At 44.9% G+C, this 17,861-nt stretch overlaps 1 protein-coding gene across 3 annotated transcripts in view; it reads right to left on the bottom strand.

Moving 5' to 3' along the window:
- Positions 1-16,491: 16,491 nt before the first annotated feature.
- Positions 16,492-17,861, bottom strand: part of LOC131260872 (twitchin) — a 33,283-nt gene continuing 31,913 nt past the window's right edge. For all 3 annotated transcript variants that reach the window (XM_058262712.1, XM_058262713.1, XM_058262711.1), the window contains exons 26-27: positions 17,499-17,801; positions 16,492-17,427 (exon numbers count right to left, since the gene is read on the bottom strand). In XM_058262712.1, coding sequence (XP_058118695.1) covers positions 16,796-17,427; positions 17,499-17,801 — 935 coding nt within the window. In that variant the 3' untranslated portion in view covers positions 16,492-16,795. The remainder of the gene's footprint in view (positions 17,428-17,498; positions 17,802-17,861) is intronic.

Genomic DNA, 17,861 nt, shown 5'->3' on the forward strand with positions numbered 1-17,861 from the left:
GAGTTGGAGCTGGGAACGGGTGGCATTCACTGGACCGGTTCGATAGTTCGAAAAGGGCGACCTGATGAGCAACCGAACCGGCTAAGGGCCAACACCACTTTCTACCAACCATTCTCCTCGCTCCCTGAACCCATCCGTGATAAGATAATTGGAATGTGTCGTGAACATTTGATCGGAAGGCATGATTGATGGGATTATAATTTGTTTTTTCACCACCACCGATGGTGGTAGGATAATGGGGGAGGTGGAGGTTTGCTAAAATCCCCCGGGAGGAGAGGGTGCGTAAAACGGGGCAGTGCGATTGGGTGGTTTATCGAGCGCCAAAGTCATTCATTTCGGGCCTCCATTCGGCAGCCGTCATGAATGGAGGCGTTGGCTTGGTGTTTGTGAATGTTGATGTTTGTTTTGCGTACCGTGGTGTGGGCTTTTATTTTCGCGGTGCGTTGACACCTCGCAACAATTGTTTGGTGCGTTTTCCATGGAGTATCCGGGACCAGTACGGGGCCATAAAAAATACTCGTCACAATTGTTTGCCCTTAAATTGCTTTTGAAGCATCTCTACACTGACTAATGAGTAAAAACTAATATGCTATCTGTTTTATAATAGACATAGGCTTTTCAAATATTTGTTAAGTGGTTTTCGATTGGCAAACATAATAAAAAAGCATTTTCAAACACACATAGGGCTTAATTACTGATAAATTAAATTGAATAAAACAGAACAACAATTGTTTGCTTTGCATTTTTTAAAGAATTTCATATTCCATCCGTTTTCATGTTTTATTTTATATTTCCATTCTTTAGAGTTCTTTTGAATCTATTGAAAAATACCAAATCATATTTACAATAGTTATGGTAGAGATAGATTGTTCTACAAATTCATTTCTTCTATTGTTAGCTGAAATTTGAATGATGTACAGAAAAATGATTGTCAAATCTTACGAATGCTAAACTTGTGATTTGAATAAAACAAAATTAGCGGTTAGAATAATTATTTACATGTGAATAAATGGAATAAATGCAACGGTATTTTCAACTTTATGTTTGACTTTTTTACAGATAAAATTTTTAAAACCTGTAATAATCCTACACTACTCATTGCGAACTAGAAAAAAATTAACCTATCATGCTTCAATCAATGAATAATCAAAATTTCATCTATAAAAAATGTACATTTATTTTAAATAATATTAATTTTGGTAGCATTTACAGGAAAATTAACCTTTATGTCGGAAAGTAGAGTAAAACTAGTTGATTTACCTCCCCCTAATTGTTGTGTAGAGCTTTGTGGTTCTGATATTGGCAGCACGAGCCTCAAGCAGGTTCATTCGAGGGCGAATTTTCTCGACTGAATGGATCGTTTCAAGTTTCATGTAAACTTTCCCTGCCAGACTGCTTATCATTTCGAGAGAATAGCGGCCCAAAGGTGTACAGTTTCGTCCTGTGCCTGTAGCGCTGCCGGTTCTATTCAACGGTGGTAAATAATACACGCAAAACCAAGCGAGGCACCAAACTTTTGTGTTGCGAATTTTTTGTTGTTAATTTACCTGCCTTCAATAGGAACAAAAGCTTTCAAAATCCAACCGTACAAAAAAAAAAGTGACTAAAAAATCAGTAAAGCAAATGGTGTAGACAACATTTTCCCCTCGCCTCAAGCTCGTTGAAACAAACATGCCGGGTAAATGTTATTGTTTCTTCATTTTCAACCCCTATTCTGGCCGGGTTGCTTCACCACCGAAAGCAATGAGAAAACTGGGCAATGAACGGCATTGCAATATTGCTGATGGTATTCTTTTTTTCGCCACTCCGAAAACAAAGCTCGCATACGGGATGAGTATTCTGTACCCATCGCCGCCCCACCATTAGTGGCCCCGGGAAAACCGATTCACAGCCGGCCAATGATCCATAAACGACCCATTTTTCAACTCATTAGCAAACAAACTATAAATCTGCTACGCTTCATTTGCCTAGCGGACAAAATGGGCCACCGTTTCCCGCGCCCCGGTTGGGGTGGAAATGGTTCTGGGGATCTAGCTTTTCTCCATTTTATATTCTCGATTCCGTGTGCGTATGTTAGGGTGTTTGTGTGTGTGTATATATTTTTCCTCTTTTCCCCCCAGTTTGCCTTACCCTTCCGGCGTTGATTTTGTAGATAAATGGACAACCCGCGTGCCGTCCTGCCACTATGGCCACGTTAAATATTTACACTAGCCTCTAGGGTTCGCATGGATGGGCTCCGGTCCCGTCCCTTCTCTGTCCTTCGTGTGACGCAATCCGGACGGCTTATCATGCTGGCAGCATCGCAGCGACTAACTTTAAATCAAGCTGCACAACTTTTACCATTTTTACCAACCCTTTTCCACCAGCGAATGGGATCGGAGATGGGGAACGTGGCGAGGTTGGCGAGGTTCAGCTACTTTCTGGGTGAAGAGGAGAGGGAGAGGGTATGGCCCGTACCATACAGTTCCGGCGACACAAAGCTGCTCTAACAACTTTGATAAACATAAAATTCATATAAATCTCCCTCTATCTGGGCAATTGTAAAAAGGAGAAAAAAGTAAATTGAAGCAAACGAACACTCAAAGGCTAGCGAGCCCCCATTTTCCGATGGCCAAATAGTGCCCGCCTTCCCCGGGAGACCAAAATGACTGATTCGAGAACAAGAAAAAACAACAACAGTAAAATTAAGGATTCCCAAAAGCGCCAAAAGCTTCTGGTATAGATACACTCCGCATTCGCAATCTCTCATTCTAGTTCCACACTCAAGACAAATGAGTTGACATTTTTCACGAACTACCCTCGGTTTCGGGTTGCGTGTTGATTCCTTTTTCCCCGCCCGCCCCACTGCTGCTAGTAGTTGGAGTGGAAAATTTTTCATTTGCATTGCCGGCAACCAGAGAAACTTTGAAAACAAGAAGTATTAATCTGCATCAGCAGAGCCAAAAGATCGTATCGCTTCGTGAATCAATTAAAAAGCTTTCCACTCTGCTCGGGCAGAGCAACTCGCGAAAACCCGCCAAACTGACATCGTTTCCAGCGCACAACCTTTCTACATTCCCACCCACTGATTCGGATGTCCTACCACAGGATGGAAGAAAGCAAGTGGGCGCCCTACACGACGAGGAAAAACCACCCCGGTACGCCGGTCCTTGCCTTCGAATTTCCACCATGGGGTTCGGCTCCATTGTGCGGAGGCGGGCGTACGAGGCCATTGTTTTGGGCCCATTGTGAAGCCCGTTTTGTGCGTAGTTTGTATGCAGAACAACGTGGCTCGCGGTGCATGCGTGTGTGTGTGTGTGTATGTGTTTTTTTTGCTAAAGACTTTCTCATCCATTTATTCATGCGAGCGCCATTTTATGGCAGACGCATTCGACACAATCAGTCATTGTTAGTTTGTTGTTTGCTTGTCTTGTTTTTATGCGAGTATTCGAGTGCAAGAGTTACACGCCCCGATATAATGAATTCTTAACAAAAGTTTTGGTTTTTTCTATCGCTTTTTGAGGTTCTGGGGTATTTACAATTTTTCTCCTTTTTTTACGGTTCAGAAACTTGCAGTTAATAGGGAAATGTATCGTTAAATTAAAATGTGAAATCTTTCAAATTAAAATTTAATTGAGGAGAGATTGCATTTCATGTTATATTGCATTTGATTCGAATGGCTTTATGTCCTTCTATTTCTTTTTTTTATTCCTTTCTTATTTTATATTATGCTACAGTACAGAATATTTATGGGAATTTTTCCATTCCTTTAATGCATAATAATATTCACCATTCTTTTAATATCCACCTAAAATGGCTTATTCGTATCCATGTTATGAAGCATCTATTTTAATTGACAAATATCAATCTCTCTTCAGCTCTTCTCCAAACCGTATGCTTTATGGTAGAACGATTAGTTTGGCAAATGGCGTTGCATGTCCGATCGACACTCTCGAACGCGGTGACGGATCCTTTCCTGTTCAGACGGCGCTACACGATCTTCGGCCCTGTTGCGCAAATGAATCAACAACCTGCCTTCGTGGAGCTTAGGAGCGCAAATTTGTGATAATCTATTCACTGCCTTGCGCCAGAACACGTACAGCTAGGGCACTCCTTGCCCTAGGACGCCGGTTCGACCGGATGGAACTGGTGGAACGGAAGCGACAAACTTGTCCGCGAGCCGCGGAACAGAACTTAGAACCAACCCCGTGCACCCAACAGCCAACTGTACCCGTCTCCTTGTCCATGCATGATTAATGGAGCGCTTTCTGTTGTTCTAAAGACTACAATTTATTTCCCATCAGTGTCAACTTTCGCCCTCCTGGCACCCATGGCACCGCACGGGAAAGCCAAAGCCGCCCGGGTGAAATGGAAAACCGGTTCGACCGGCGACGCAGCTTTCGGTTCTGCCGAGGGGGGTCTGCCAAAGAGGAGAAGACCCTGGCGACCGATTTGCCGGACGGTTATGTTATTTTCCGTTGGCGATTCCTTTCTCCCCGCCGACAAGAAGGAAAGTGTAATAAAATAAAATGATGCAGCCAGAAACATACACTACCTGCCGGATGGTGTAATTAAAGTCTGCTAGTCCGGGCGGGTCGGACACGCCAGGTCCGGCCAAGAAGTTTCGCTCGTCGGCTTGTTCTCGGCGATTGAGCGATAAACGTGGCTCGCCACGGATAAAATCCGTTAGTCGTCGTGTTTGGTGCAATTGGTCCGTTTGTCGCTGCGTGTGCCGTGGGCATCGAAGGGCGAAGGGTCCTAAGTAGGGATTTAAACCGTGACAAGCGTGTGATGGATATCCGAGGAAAGTAGAAAATATCCCATCAAAAGTTAAGATAGTATTTTCGCTTTGAATCCAACATTATTAGCATGTTGACGTGACATAAATAATTACGTTTTTGTGACTGTAAGGGTCTTTTCATACTTAGGAGAAGATTTTTCTACCCCTATACAAACATATTTAATTTGTTCACAAATCGTGCTATGATTAATAGTGAAAAAACGACCAATTTTAAAGCGATATGTGATACTTTATCTGTCTATTTCGGTATGATGTACTTGACAGTTGAATGATGTATTGATGTGGAATATATCCAGTAAGGTTTTTCCTGGAATGTCGCATATGAAATACCGTATCATGATAAACTTTCAATTTTAATTTACGCATAGTCACATACAACTGATGCTCCCGGATGTTCGAATTCCATTAGTCCTTTCAACCTGGTTCGCCATGGTAGACAGCCGGTATTCGAAATTCAGACTGTCAGTTACAGACAATTGTCATTATGGTGTTTTTTCTTTCATGGCTCCCCTTTGAGATCGAGGAAAACACGGCTATTGGGGTGCGACACTTTCAATCGATTGCACATCGAGTCCGATGCATTCCATCAGTGATCCGAGAAAGTGTCCGGAAACCGATAACCACACACAAGCACACCCAAACACAGAAAAGGTCGGAAATAAAAAGGACCACTGGTGCCAAGAGACGCAACACCGATGCATGTTATTGTCCCGCTTGTCAAACACGATGGCTAGCAACAGTCGAATCGAGTCCATAACCAACTAGAACGGACTCGTTCGATGGATGGTTAAAATTTGGAATCTCCCAGACTAGGGTACAACAAGGGATGACAAAAAAAATCCGTCCATCGGAGTCCAAGCAAACAGAGGAGAATCCCAACCGGCCGAAGGACGAACAGCGAAACGAACGCGTTACGAACGGGCAAATAAACAGCTTTTCAAACAACAAATTATTTAAGCGCAGACACGGTCATGACACAACCGAAAACAACGTCCCGGGACGAGTTTGGTTTTCGCATGCGGATCCTCCCCACCCACCGGCATTCCCGGCTGACAGGTGATTTCCGAAGGGCACCGACGGTCGATCTTCGCGTTTCCACCGAAAGCAAGGGTGTTCCCGGCGTCGGTGAAATGCAATTTAAATTTGCATCAAATTCACACGTGTCCATCTGCCCACACGTTCCCAGGTGGATGAAGTTCAGCCATTTGTCCACCCCTCTTTCGCATCATCGCCATGGAAGGGATCCCGGTACCCATTAACCGGAGCATTGGGTTCTTATATGTTTTTTATTCTCACTCTCCTCACTTGGAAAAAGGGCGGCCACCAACGGAGTCTCATCAAGTGTCGTTTCTTTTTAATTTCCACATAGTTAGTCGGTGGTGCAGCTAGTAGGCAAAAAACCAAACTCCATGAAAAACCGACAACCACCAGGGGATGGCAAATTTGCCGTTGAGTGGGGTTATTTGGGAGAGTTTTCTTTTTATACTCATTTTTGCATAAGACAGCAGTTTTTGGGGAAAGCCCCGGTAACTGGTTTCATTTCCGAGGGCAATTTTCGTTACGATTTTCCAATCTGTTAACATTCATTGATAAGAATTGCGTTTTTTGCGTTTTGTCACTTTAATTTATTGCAATGTTCCAGACATTATTAGAACGTCAGGCTAAAGGATTTGGGAGCATTGTAGAGTTGTGTAAATCTGATTCGGATTCATGAATCTGAATGAATCGCTGCCATATAAGAGATTCATGAATCTTTCGTCGAGAGATTCATGAATCCCAAAGACACACCAAATGATGAAAGTCGCCAGCCAAAAATGGGATGAGGGACTCCTTTTATGTTTTTTTTTTAGTCGCATTGTCCACGCCTATCAAAGAATCGGGGAGATTTTTGACAGATCCATGAAAGATTCATGAAGATTCGAAAGATTTCGAAAGATTCATTAAGCTTTGAAGATTCGAATCCGCAAAGATTCATGAATTCATCTGAATGAATCTTAGGTGAAAGATTCATATGAATGAATCTCGCCAAAAGATTCATTAAGCACAACACTAGAGCATTGGGATAAAAAAAACATTGAGATAAAAACATGATGAATAAAGGAGCATGATGCATACCTTAAACATACAAATTGTGTACAAACAGTAGTGTGTACAGAATCAAGAGAATAACTTCACGACCACCAAATCCAAACTATTGATTCATTGGAAGTTTTATGGAATTTAAAGTAAATTATCTTCCGTTAAAACTTCAGTAAAAATTTTTCCACTAAAAAAAGGTTCTGTTAAATCTTAACGGCTAATGACTATTGCCGGGGCAAATAACGGATCGGGATGACGCGTTTAGAACCCCTCCCGTTACCGATCAGCTAACCAAAGTTGACGAAACGAGCTGAGCTAACGATACCGGACATTGATCATATCGCTCGACATCGCATTCCTTTCCATTCCGTTCATTCACAACTCAATCACTGTGCGCGAATGGATGGAATCATAACCGCTTCATCAGCGAAGGGGCCATACCTTTGCATACTTTTCCCCTCTTCCTCTCCCCTTCCCCCCGGTAACCATCCTTTTCACCACTCTTGCATCCAATGATCGACCCATCGATGGTTGGGACAATTACGACGGGAACTACGTGACAAGCGTTAAAGAGGTTCGGCGTATTTAATTACATTCCGATTCGAAAACCATCAACCACGGACGCAACCCCGACCAGGCCAGGTGGTTGCGGTGTGCCTTCGTTTCCGATATTTGGAACGTCGCCGCAACCCTTTCCCCTCCCCCAAACGCCATCCTGAAACTGGTGGCGGTGGACAGGCGCGTGGTCAGTCGCGGCGTTAATCGATAGCGGAATGATGCGGTTAAAATCTCAATCAACTCCAATCGGAATAGCTTTCAGCGCCATCGTTCAGTGGGCCACTGCGGGAGACGTCACACTGCTGGGGAGCAGGAGGTGGGTGATGAGAAGGTTGAGGTGGCGGCTCAGCGGGACACACATACGCTTACCCACATCATCACCCCTCAACATCATCCTCTTCATCGCCATCATCGGTAAGCTCGGCTCGGTTTTCAGTCTTTCATAATCCGTCTTCGGTTCGTGTGGTGTTTTTTTTATAAACCACTTTATATTTACCTAAAGGGTCGGAACGGGATGCGCCGTCCGGGTTGGTTCAATGAACCGGGCGTCTTCGCGTGACAAGAACCCTTGGCGCACGCAGAAGGGGTTCGGGGAAAAATAGGCCCCGGCGTTACGCTACGAAGCTTATTAAATCATTAAGCCACAGGTTTTGCCCGTTCCGAAGCGATTAATAACTTATTGGATCCTGCGTTCGCGCCACGGCATCTTCGCCCGACCGGAGGGCTTTCCAGCTCCCGGTGTGTGTGTGTGTGTGTTTGCTGTACACCGGGAACGGAGCAGGGGAGCAAACAAATTCGAACGTTACGTTGATTGACAGCTTGCTGCAGCTTCTGCCGTTCCGCTGCAACACGCGTGGCTTGGGACGACGGTCACGGGAGCGGGAAACCTGTCCGAGGACGGGTGGATGGGGCGGCAAAAATATTGTTGCCATGGTCGCAGCGCGCTTCCAAGGTGGTGGTATTTGCATAGCGATTAACTTGTGCAAACATTGCACACGGGCGCCGGTCTCTCGCGAAGGCGCAAATGCACTTTGCTGCAATGGGGTGAGGGGGCGCATTTGTAGAAGTGGGCATTTTCCAGACCCCACCGGGCCATCTGGATCTGGTCTGTGGTTTGTGGGCAGGGAGGGGGACGGCGTTGTCGCTCCGGCCAGCTAGCGGCGGTGAACGAACTGCACGCAAAATTAATTAACTTTCATTAAACTATCGACCGCGGTTGCATCTTGCTGCGGTTTGTGCGATCGCTGGGAAATGCTTTTGTCTTGTGGGACGGAGCGACGTCTTCCACCACAAGATATGATTCACGAGTTCGGGAAAGCGACCTCTTGCGATACTCTTATTGTTATTATTTATTTGATTACAAGGTTATCTGGCCCGCTGGCTTTCATAACGTTTATTTCTAACATTACACATTAAACATTTGTTGATTGGAATCTAATGATGTTCCTTGCCTCACTTAACGATATATTGAAATCTAATAACAAAAGACAACAGTTCGACGAACCTCAGGTTGTGGAGCGTTTGAGTTTGTCAACATTCTTGACGGGACATAAAGATTAATTTCCTGATCTTGCAGATCAGGAGCGTCGACAGAATCATAGATAAATTGCTGAACAAAGAAACATTGTGAACATTATTCTCATACTTTAAAGTTAGGTAGTTTAAAGTTTTTCTAAATACGATTTCCATTTCGCTCTTTTATCTCTAAAATGAAGCCTTTATAATACACCTCATGATGAACAAAGCTTACAGGGCGATCAATTTGTAATGCCAATTTTTAGTGAAGTGTGTTTCAAATCGTGGTGGCGAATATTTCACTTTATTTCTTTTGTTTGCAGCTGCATGCAGCTAACCGGTACAGCAGCACAATATCTTAGGGTTCTTGTTTGAGTTTTCTTGTTCTTTCTTCTTTTTTCTTTCTCCGAAACAACCACCTTTCAGCGATGCATCGCTATCATCGCTACTGATTGACGCATCGGTCGAATTTTTGCCACTCGCAACAGAATTCCTTCTGCTCGGAGAAATATCGTTAGTGCTGCGGTAAGGATTTTCCATCGGAACGTGACTTTTCTGTGTAAAAGCTAAATGGTCACAAAATCGACATCATCCTTGAATCGACTGCTAGCTAGCCGCTGACATCAGAAGAGGTGGCATGTTGCATTAGACAAATGTTTTAATCCATTTTAACAATGCCGAAACGGTGCCTTAAAGCTGAGCACCAATAATAATTTAAAAACGAAAGTCAACTAATTTAAGCCCGGAGGTACCTTTGAGTTCTGTCATTCGGAGGCAGCTTTAAGTGAAAACGTCTTAAGAACGACAGGTTTATGGCTCGAACCGGCCAGTGCATTCACCTATAGGAATTGTCTTGTTTAACATCATCTCAAGTCCATGAAAAGAGCTATTATGGGCATCCATCGGAAGGAAAAATAATCCCACCACTAATTAGCGGAAACTACTTAGAGCTCTCGGGTGCGTAAATAATGTGATCAATAGCAGAAGAATGAGCGTGCCGTAGCGTAGGAAACTCCTGTAATCATTATTACGACTGCAATGCTCTCGGGTTCGAAAACTGAGGCATAAAAAAAAATAAATCACGTCTAATGAAATAATGTCAACGAACCAACGGAGCCATTCCTTCGATGTGTCTCCTCGTTCCAGAACCGCGACGGACGCGAAACGATGATTTACTTTCATGCAATAATTATCTCATTCGTAGAACGGGATCATGTGAGGCGAAGGCACGAGGGCCACATGCAGTTCTAATTACTTAGAATGCAGCGACACCGCCACCTTCTTTTACTGCACTCCACCACCGTCTCAGGCGATGGATGAAGAAAAACAACTTTCCGTGCATTGCCGCAAACCTCCATGAGACTTCGAGGTTCCGCGGGCTCAGCTGACCGGATGTTACCCTGCCCTGTTGTCGTTGATGCAGAATTATGCAATCCGACGATGCCCAAGGGAACGTTGCCGTTCTTCCTTCCATTTTTTTTTATTATTATTTTCTGTCCATCTTGGGTGGATGAATCTTTTGCCGCTTTGCCGAACATCCCACGCGATTCTCGGGAACTTATTTCCTTTTCTTCTACCCTTCCCGATGCATAAGGTGCCCGAGCGTATGCAAACGGTCCAGGCGAGAAACGCAAAGCTGTCAATTTATAACGTGCGTCCGGGTGACTCAATTCAGCACTTCACTTCAAACGGCATCCAGTGTCCACACCGCGGTGCAGGAAAGGTTGTTTTGTTCGCATCCAAAGTTGATCATATATCGTTGATTTATGGCGCGTCTTACCGCCATTAAGGGGGGCCAGCTGTCCGAATCCACCCAGAGGCCATTGGAAACTACGAGATTATCCCCGCACCAACATGTTGGATCATTTTTCGTCGATCGCTTAGCAAATGGATTTGTGGATAAGGAGCCGAACAGAAACAACAACAACACACACGCGCTGACCTTTCGCCCCGGGAGCCTTTCCCTGGTGGCCTTCATGCGCTCGGAAAAGACAAATTGCGATCGTTTTATCACGCGCCCGGCCGACGCTGGAAACAAAAACTTAACAATAAACGCGGCTCGACCTAATCGCCATGTCACAATTAGTGGCGGTAGCATAAATCATACATAACGATCGTCCAACGATCGGTTGGAAATGTTGCTGGTCGAGACGCACTTCGCAAGCACTTCGCTTTAAAACAAACACCAGGTCGTTTAAGTAAGGTAAGCAACATATGCACCCAATCAAACGGCCATTAAAAGGGATCAGTACTTGATTCATGCCGGTGACCAAATTCAAATGTCAAAGTGAGTAAATTCCACGAAAATCTCGTATGGTTTGGGTTGGGAAGCAAAACACACACGCACCCATAACCGCACACTTATTCAGGCTTAAGTCGACAATCCTCGGCATACTCGGCCGGCTGGATAGAATGGCAAAGTCCGATGAATATGTTTATGATTTATGTTTTTCTTTTTCTCCCGTCACCGTTACAAACCAGCCTCCTCCCTGTTCCCCACGCACGGTCAGGTCGTTTCTGTGGTCATCCCCGTTAGGGAGAACACACCGTAGGGGACTTACGTGTGGAATGTGCGCAAACAATACATGCACGCACGAATCCGGTCGGCGGAGCCGCACGGTGTCCCATTAACTACACAAATTTATGCACTTTGCCAATGAAGATATCGGCTGGACGGTACTGGTTGTCTGATGCAAGGAATTGTGCAATTCAATTCGTTCTTGTTCGCCAAAGGGTTTTTTTTTTTCCTTTCGCCCTGTACGAGAATATTCCTCGATAAATTATGCTGAAGGCGCTTGGTACAGTGTAACGGAATCAAACTCTTTTTCTTCGAAGTATTTAGGCCCAATGGTGAGCATAAATCATAAGCTTTAGGAATTTGGAAATAAACTGGTCTGGTCAAAAAATTTCATCAAATCAAACGTGTTCTTACATATAAAGTCAAATTATAAATAAAATTATGTAATATCAAAATTAATCACCTCTGTTTCTGTAAAACAACAGTGTCTTCTGACAAAAGGAAAAACATACAAAAGACTAACATTTAACCAACTTCCCATCCGCTGCCATGTGGATAATTTGTTTCCTCCATCATACATGCACAAAGTGCTGAACGTGGCCGAAAGATTTCCATCGTCACGACAAACACGTGTTCTGCATTCTGCATTTCACTCGATTGCATGGCGTGCACACTGCTCGGACACGAACCTGTAGCATCTCCTTTGCCGTTTCCTTCGTCGGTGAAGCGGCGATAGAAGGCAACGTGTAGGCAACGGTTTACACGTTTACGACGCAGGCCTACTGGTTTTGAGCATATTAAACAATCGACAACCATCCCAACCTCGCCCGTTTCGTGCTGCTTTGGCGCTGAACCTGGCTGATGCTTTGGGGTTTCGACAAAAATTATGCAAATGTACAACGAACGCATGATGGATGGTGCGGTCTTGCTTCTTTCCCCACGATAGCATACTGGCCGTGTACCGGATCCACAAAAAAAAAAACCCACCGTGTGCGAGAATATCCAAGGAAATGTTTAACGCGAGTCAAGACGTACTAGATCCGAAAGATTAGTGTTTGGGAGTTCGACGAACTTTCGATTTCAAACACTTTTGCGTGTGTATGTGTTTGTTATCCCGGTTTAGCGTTTCTTTCGTCATTTTCTCCTCAGCTACCGGCCCTAGTCCACCATCAAGATCCAAGTTGGACACTCGTACGAGATTGTGCGTTGGAGTCGCGAAGACAGGCAAGAGGGCAGTATGTTGCCGCCTAAACACCAAAACAAATCCCGCACCGACCCCGATGATGATTGACACATCCGAGCGACTGCGGATCGGGGTTTTCTTTCTTAATTCTTAATCAAAATGTACGCATCGTCTTTCGCCTCTTTTCACCACGCGCTCCATTCCGCTGCTGGTTAGGTTATCTGGATTGAGTGTGTTCGGTTCTGAGTGGTTTTTCGTTGTTTTATTCTTTTTCCAGCTTCTCTGTTTGCTAGAACCTGCGGCCAGAACAGGTTGATGGATTATGATCTTCTGACAGTGACGCTAGACATATACGGACAGTTTGGATGCCGATCGAACGCTTGATAGCCAGCGGTTTTCATTTCAGTAGTACCATTGAAAGGTGTTTCGTTGAGGTGATTGTCTATGTTGATATATCCATTATTCTGCTGAGAAGAGGAATGTGAATTGGGTTTGAGTTGTTTCTTTCCGTTGCATGAGTTTTTATTATTCCACTCCCTATTCCATTCATTGGCGAGTGTCTGACGATCAAGTATAGTATTTTCCGCATTTATAAAATCCCCTTTTTGTTACACCATCCGAGAATTTTTTACCCTTTTCACTAACACAAAATTTAATTTAAGAATTGATCTTTGCAGCATGTATTTTCAGCAATGATTCTTTTCAAGATCAATTTTCAAATTAAAGAAATTGGACAAAATAGTTATTTCCATTCTTTTCTGTTACTAAAAACAATTCTCTCTTTGGAATCTTGCCTGAATGCTTTGCAACAAGCTGATGAGCTTGTTGATTTTTTTTAGGATTTTTCAAATCGTAAACGGCATTTTTGTAGTATATTTGCTGACTATCTTTCCCCGTTTTTTAAAAATTGAATCTTCATTATTCCGCTAGCTTGGTGAAAAGCAAAAAAGATCGAGTTCCTTTCATTCTGGTTTTACATACCCCATTCGAGTTATAAAGAAATTTATTTAACAGAACACAACATACGTATCATCTGATCGGAATAAATTAAGTGGTTCTGAAAAATAAGAGTAAGGAGATTTTTCGAAGCAATATTCTTGGATGAAAGAGGTAGAAAAAATACAAGCAATAATACGGTTAATATTTGTTTTTTAGCGACTTACCGGACTTTTCTATCCACCTATCAAGCTGCAACCTGTCGCTGGCATACATAAAAACGGCCATTTAAATTGCAATAACTACCCCGAACGGTCGGCATGGAAGCTCGGCGCTGTCCTTCAACAGCTAATTTTTACTAATTCTCAGTTTCCTCCAAGAACGCTGCTGCACGGAAATGCGTTTATGATGTACAAACGCTTAACAGCTCATTTAGCCTGTCCTGTGACCTCCGGTGGCACCGCAATCCCATCATCGTTCCAGCGGCGGTCGAAAGAAGCAATCATCATTTCTTAAAATTCGTCCCGTGCGATTTCATACGAGCAGCCGTTTTGTGTGTGTGTATTTGTGCGTGAATGAGTACGTATAATTTGTTCAACAATCCCAGCCCTGTAATTTGGCGCGTTTTGGCAAGGGTCCCGGCTTAAATGTGCTTCCTCACGCAAATGCCAACTACGACTGGAGCGCTGGAAGCCATAACGCCCCTACCGTCTTCTAGCGACGCAGCACATGGACCATGGAGCGCCCGAAGAGCATTAAGAAGTCGTGATTTCCGCCGTATCCACCTTATCACGCAGACGGTGCTGCTACAGCATAGCCACCACAAGCCGGTCCGTGTTTCCGTCCGGCATTCCGAGTATTTGCATTGGATGGTTGCTCCCATAAAAAATAAAAAGACAAGGAAAGCTGCCCATCATAATGCGATCCCCCGAATGTCCGGTTTCGCGTCGTTTGGTCGTTATTTGAGCGCTGCACCTTTCGCGCTTTCGGGTTACTGACAGGACATAATTAATATCGTCCTTTGCGTGGTGGGGCTTAGTGGCAATAACGCCTACCCGCCTCGTCCCGCACCCCGGGGGTGTGCAGTTGATCTACAGCACGTATTATTAATCCCTCCGAACCTGAAACATCCCCCAGGCGTGGATGGACTTGGATGGATGGACTTCAACACGGTACGCACATGGTACATGTCCCTCTCTACACTCTGGTCCCACTCTACTAGGGCCGTGCTCGTCTGGACTCTCAGAGCTCATCAAAGGACCTACGTCGTCCCAGACGTGTAGGAACCCCGGATGGGAGTTGGTTGGACTTTTTTGCTAATGCGTTTGTCACGAGCGATAGCTTTGGGGACAGGAGTAAGAGTTGACTTTAAATTGGCAACTCCAACGGCAAGAAGAGAAAAAAAAACCGTCCCAGAATAATAAAACAACAGTACCCTTAAGCCGATTGTGTCCTCCATGACCGGTTTCACCGGTGGGTTGACGATGATGTTCCGATACCTTCGCCTGCCCAAACCAGTCCCGGATCAACGTAGATGTCGATTCGATGTAGGTATGGTACTGTGTTCTTGTTTCTCTCTTTCTCCCTTTCTGACCTTCATTACCTTCCGTTCGCTTTTAAGCTTTTTGGCAAGATGTCACGAGTCGATCCCGGTAAACTCTTCCCCGACACACGCCGACAGCAAACCAGACCCGAAGACCCAACAAAGAAGCTGCCAGGTCCGCGCGAATGGTCTATGCAAATTTCTGCGAAGCCGTCTGGTCTTCCTTTGTTGACCACAGCGACAAACAGGACGGGGTAGGATTTATTCCCATCCGCCACACACCCCCGAGGGGTGAGGGAAATGAGGGTATTCAATGGCTTCGCCGCACTTTGCCAAGCTCAGCCGCCTAACTTCCGCCCAAACCACAAACGAGTACCGGGTGAAAAGCGAAACCAACCACGGAATGGGCGCGCCGGTGAAAAGTGCAATCTGTAAACCATCAACGGTCACCCTGGAAAAACCGAACCGGCACCATCCCCGCAGGGGTCTCCTGCTTTCAGGCATGGGATTTGCCAAACTTCCATCGATTTCCGGTAGACCGGTAGCGTACCGATTGTAGTTTAATGGCTCCGGTTCGGACGGAGAAGTTTGATAATTAATGGTCGCTACGTTGTTTGGCTTCGGGCCGGGCCCGAGGAAACGAGGGATTGATGGGCATCAATGGGTTGGAAAAGTTTACACCCCGCTACGGGTACGGGTACGTGACGGGCTTCGATTTTAATGGTAATTGAGCAAAAACACTTAAAAATAGACACATTGGCTCGCAAAAGTCGGCAGTTTGGTGGCAGTGACTTGCCGAAACGAGACTAAACGAACTTCTCCTCATATCTGGAGTTGACATTTTAATACATGAGAGGATATCGTTGGGCACTTCTACCAGTAAGTCTACCTAATACCATGGCAATACACACTCTACAATATAAACATATTATCCGCTGTGATAGGATGAAATTTTGAAAATATTGGTCTCAAGAAATTACAAAATTCTGTACATAAACAATCTGTTGAAGTAGAGATAATTAAGTTCTTAAGCTTTTGTTCATAACCACATTTATTGCAAATGTCGTTTGCTTAAAATTTTGATTTAACAAAGTTTATTTGAGTTAAACGATATTTCTAGATAATGCTTTTAGAATGTTTGGTGGTGATGATTAAAATTTTCTTTATATGCCAATTTAAACAGAAGTACCCAAAAGAATTACAATAAAACGTATTAATCCTTGTTACAATGCCAATCACCACTGATTTGGGAAAAAGTCGAAATAATAACAGGCAACGTTAAAATAGGTGATAAAAGCAAAAACACGATAATCAATTTTATCAGTTATTAAATTAAGCTAAGAGGTCATCATCATTACCGAAAACTCCAAACTCGAGCATATTTGCAAAATACCATTCCTTTAATTCAATAGTAATACTTTACAAAAATAAAACTTAACAACTTGCTTGTACGTAAAAAAGAATTGAAAAATATATATGTATAAAATAAATATATCGATTCGGCGTCACACGTTCCCCCGCGATGCGCTTTTCCCAGGCGTTCCCCAAAATAGTGTTTTTATACAAAAATGATAAAAAAACAAAGAGACTCTATGTCCTACGCTTACGATTACAGTTACACCTAGATTAGATTAGCTATGCAACATACTCCCGCGCTACCTCCATCCGGGACACAAACCCGCTTTAGGCGCTGACGTTGAGCGAGAACGAAGCCAGCGCATCGCCGTTGCGCGTCACCACGCGCACCTGGTACTGGCCGATGTCCTCGAACGAACACTTGGCCACCGTGAACGTGTACTTGTTGTCCTTCTTCACGAAGCGGTATCGGTTGGACGACTCGTTGATCGGCTCGCCGTCCTTGTACCACTGCAGCTTGGACGGCGCTTCGTACGTCTCGCAGGAGAACACAGCCTTGGCCCCGTCGAGGACGCTCAACGAGGCCGGGAATTTGGCGAAGGTGGCCACCTTCTCCTTCTGCTCCTCCTGCGCCAGTACGGTGATCGTGCACGAGCTGAAGCTTTCGCCACCCTTGTTGAACGCCTCGCAGGTGTAGGTGCCGGCGTCCTCGGGGAAGATTTCGGCGACGTGCAGCGTGTAGATGTCGCCATCGTTCAGGTATTCGAAGTCGGCCGAGTTCTTGATCTCGCGGTTGTCGTGCAGCCAGATCACGTTGAACGGATCCGGGCAGCTGATCGCGCACGAGATGAACACCTCCGAGCCGTCCTTGTGGTAGCCGGACTCGGCGTGTTTGTTGATGATCGGTGCCTTGATCGGCACTCCCTTGCCTTCGGGGCGGGCGGTCGAGCCAGGTCCCTCTGTGGATTGGTGAACGGTCATTTAGTCAGTGTTCAAAAACCTGCGTCTTTCCTACTCCGGCATCACTTACTCTTAACATCCAGCGTACACTGGGTGGAAGATTCTCCCATCGAGTTCTTGGCCGTACACACGTACAAGCCCGAGTCCTCTGGGAAGAGTTCGTTGATGCGCAGGCTCGCGATGCCCGACTTGTACTTGATGTCGATCACGTCCGACGAGCTGAGCTTCTTGCCGTCCTTCGTCCAGACGATCTGCGGCAGCGGATCACCGTTGACGTGGCAGTTCAGCTGCAGCGGTTCACCATCGGCCGCGATCACATCCTTCAGCTTCTTCGTAAACTCTGGCGGGTGCATAAGACTGTCCGATTGGAGTGCTAAAGGGACGCATAGACAAACACGTCGTCATGATCATACACCTCGTCAATGCAACGAAC

This window comes from Anopheles coustani, chromosome 3, assembly GCF_943734705.1.
Source record: "Anopheles coustani chromosome 3, idAnoCousDA_361_x.2, whole genome shotgun sequence".
Lineage (NCBI taxonomy): Eukaryota > Metazoa > Arthropoda > Insecta > Diptera > Culicidae > Anopheles > Anopheles coustani.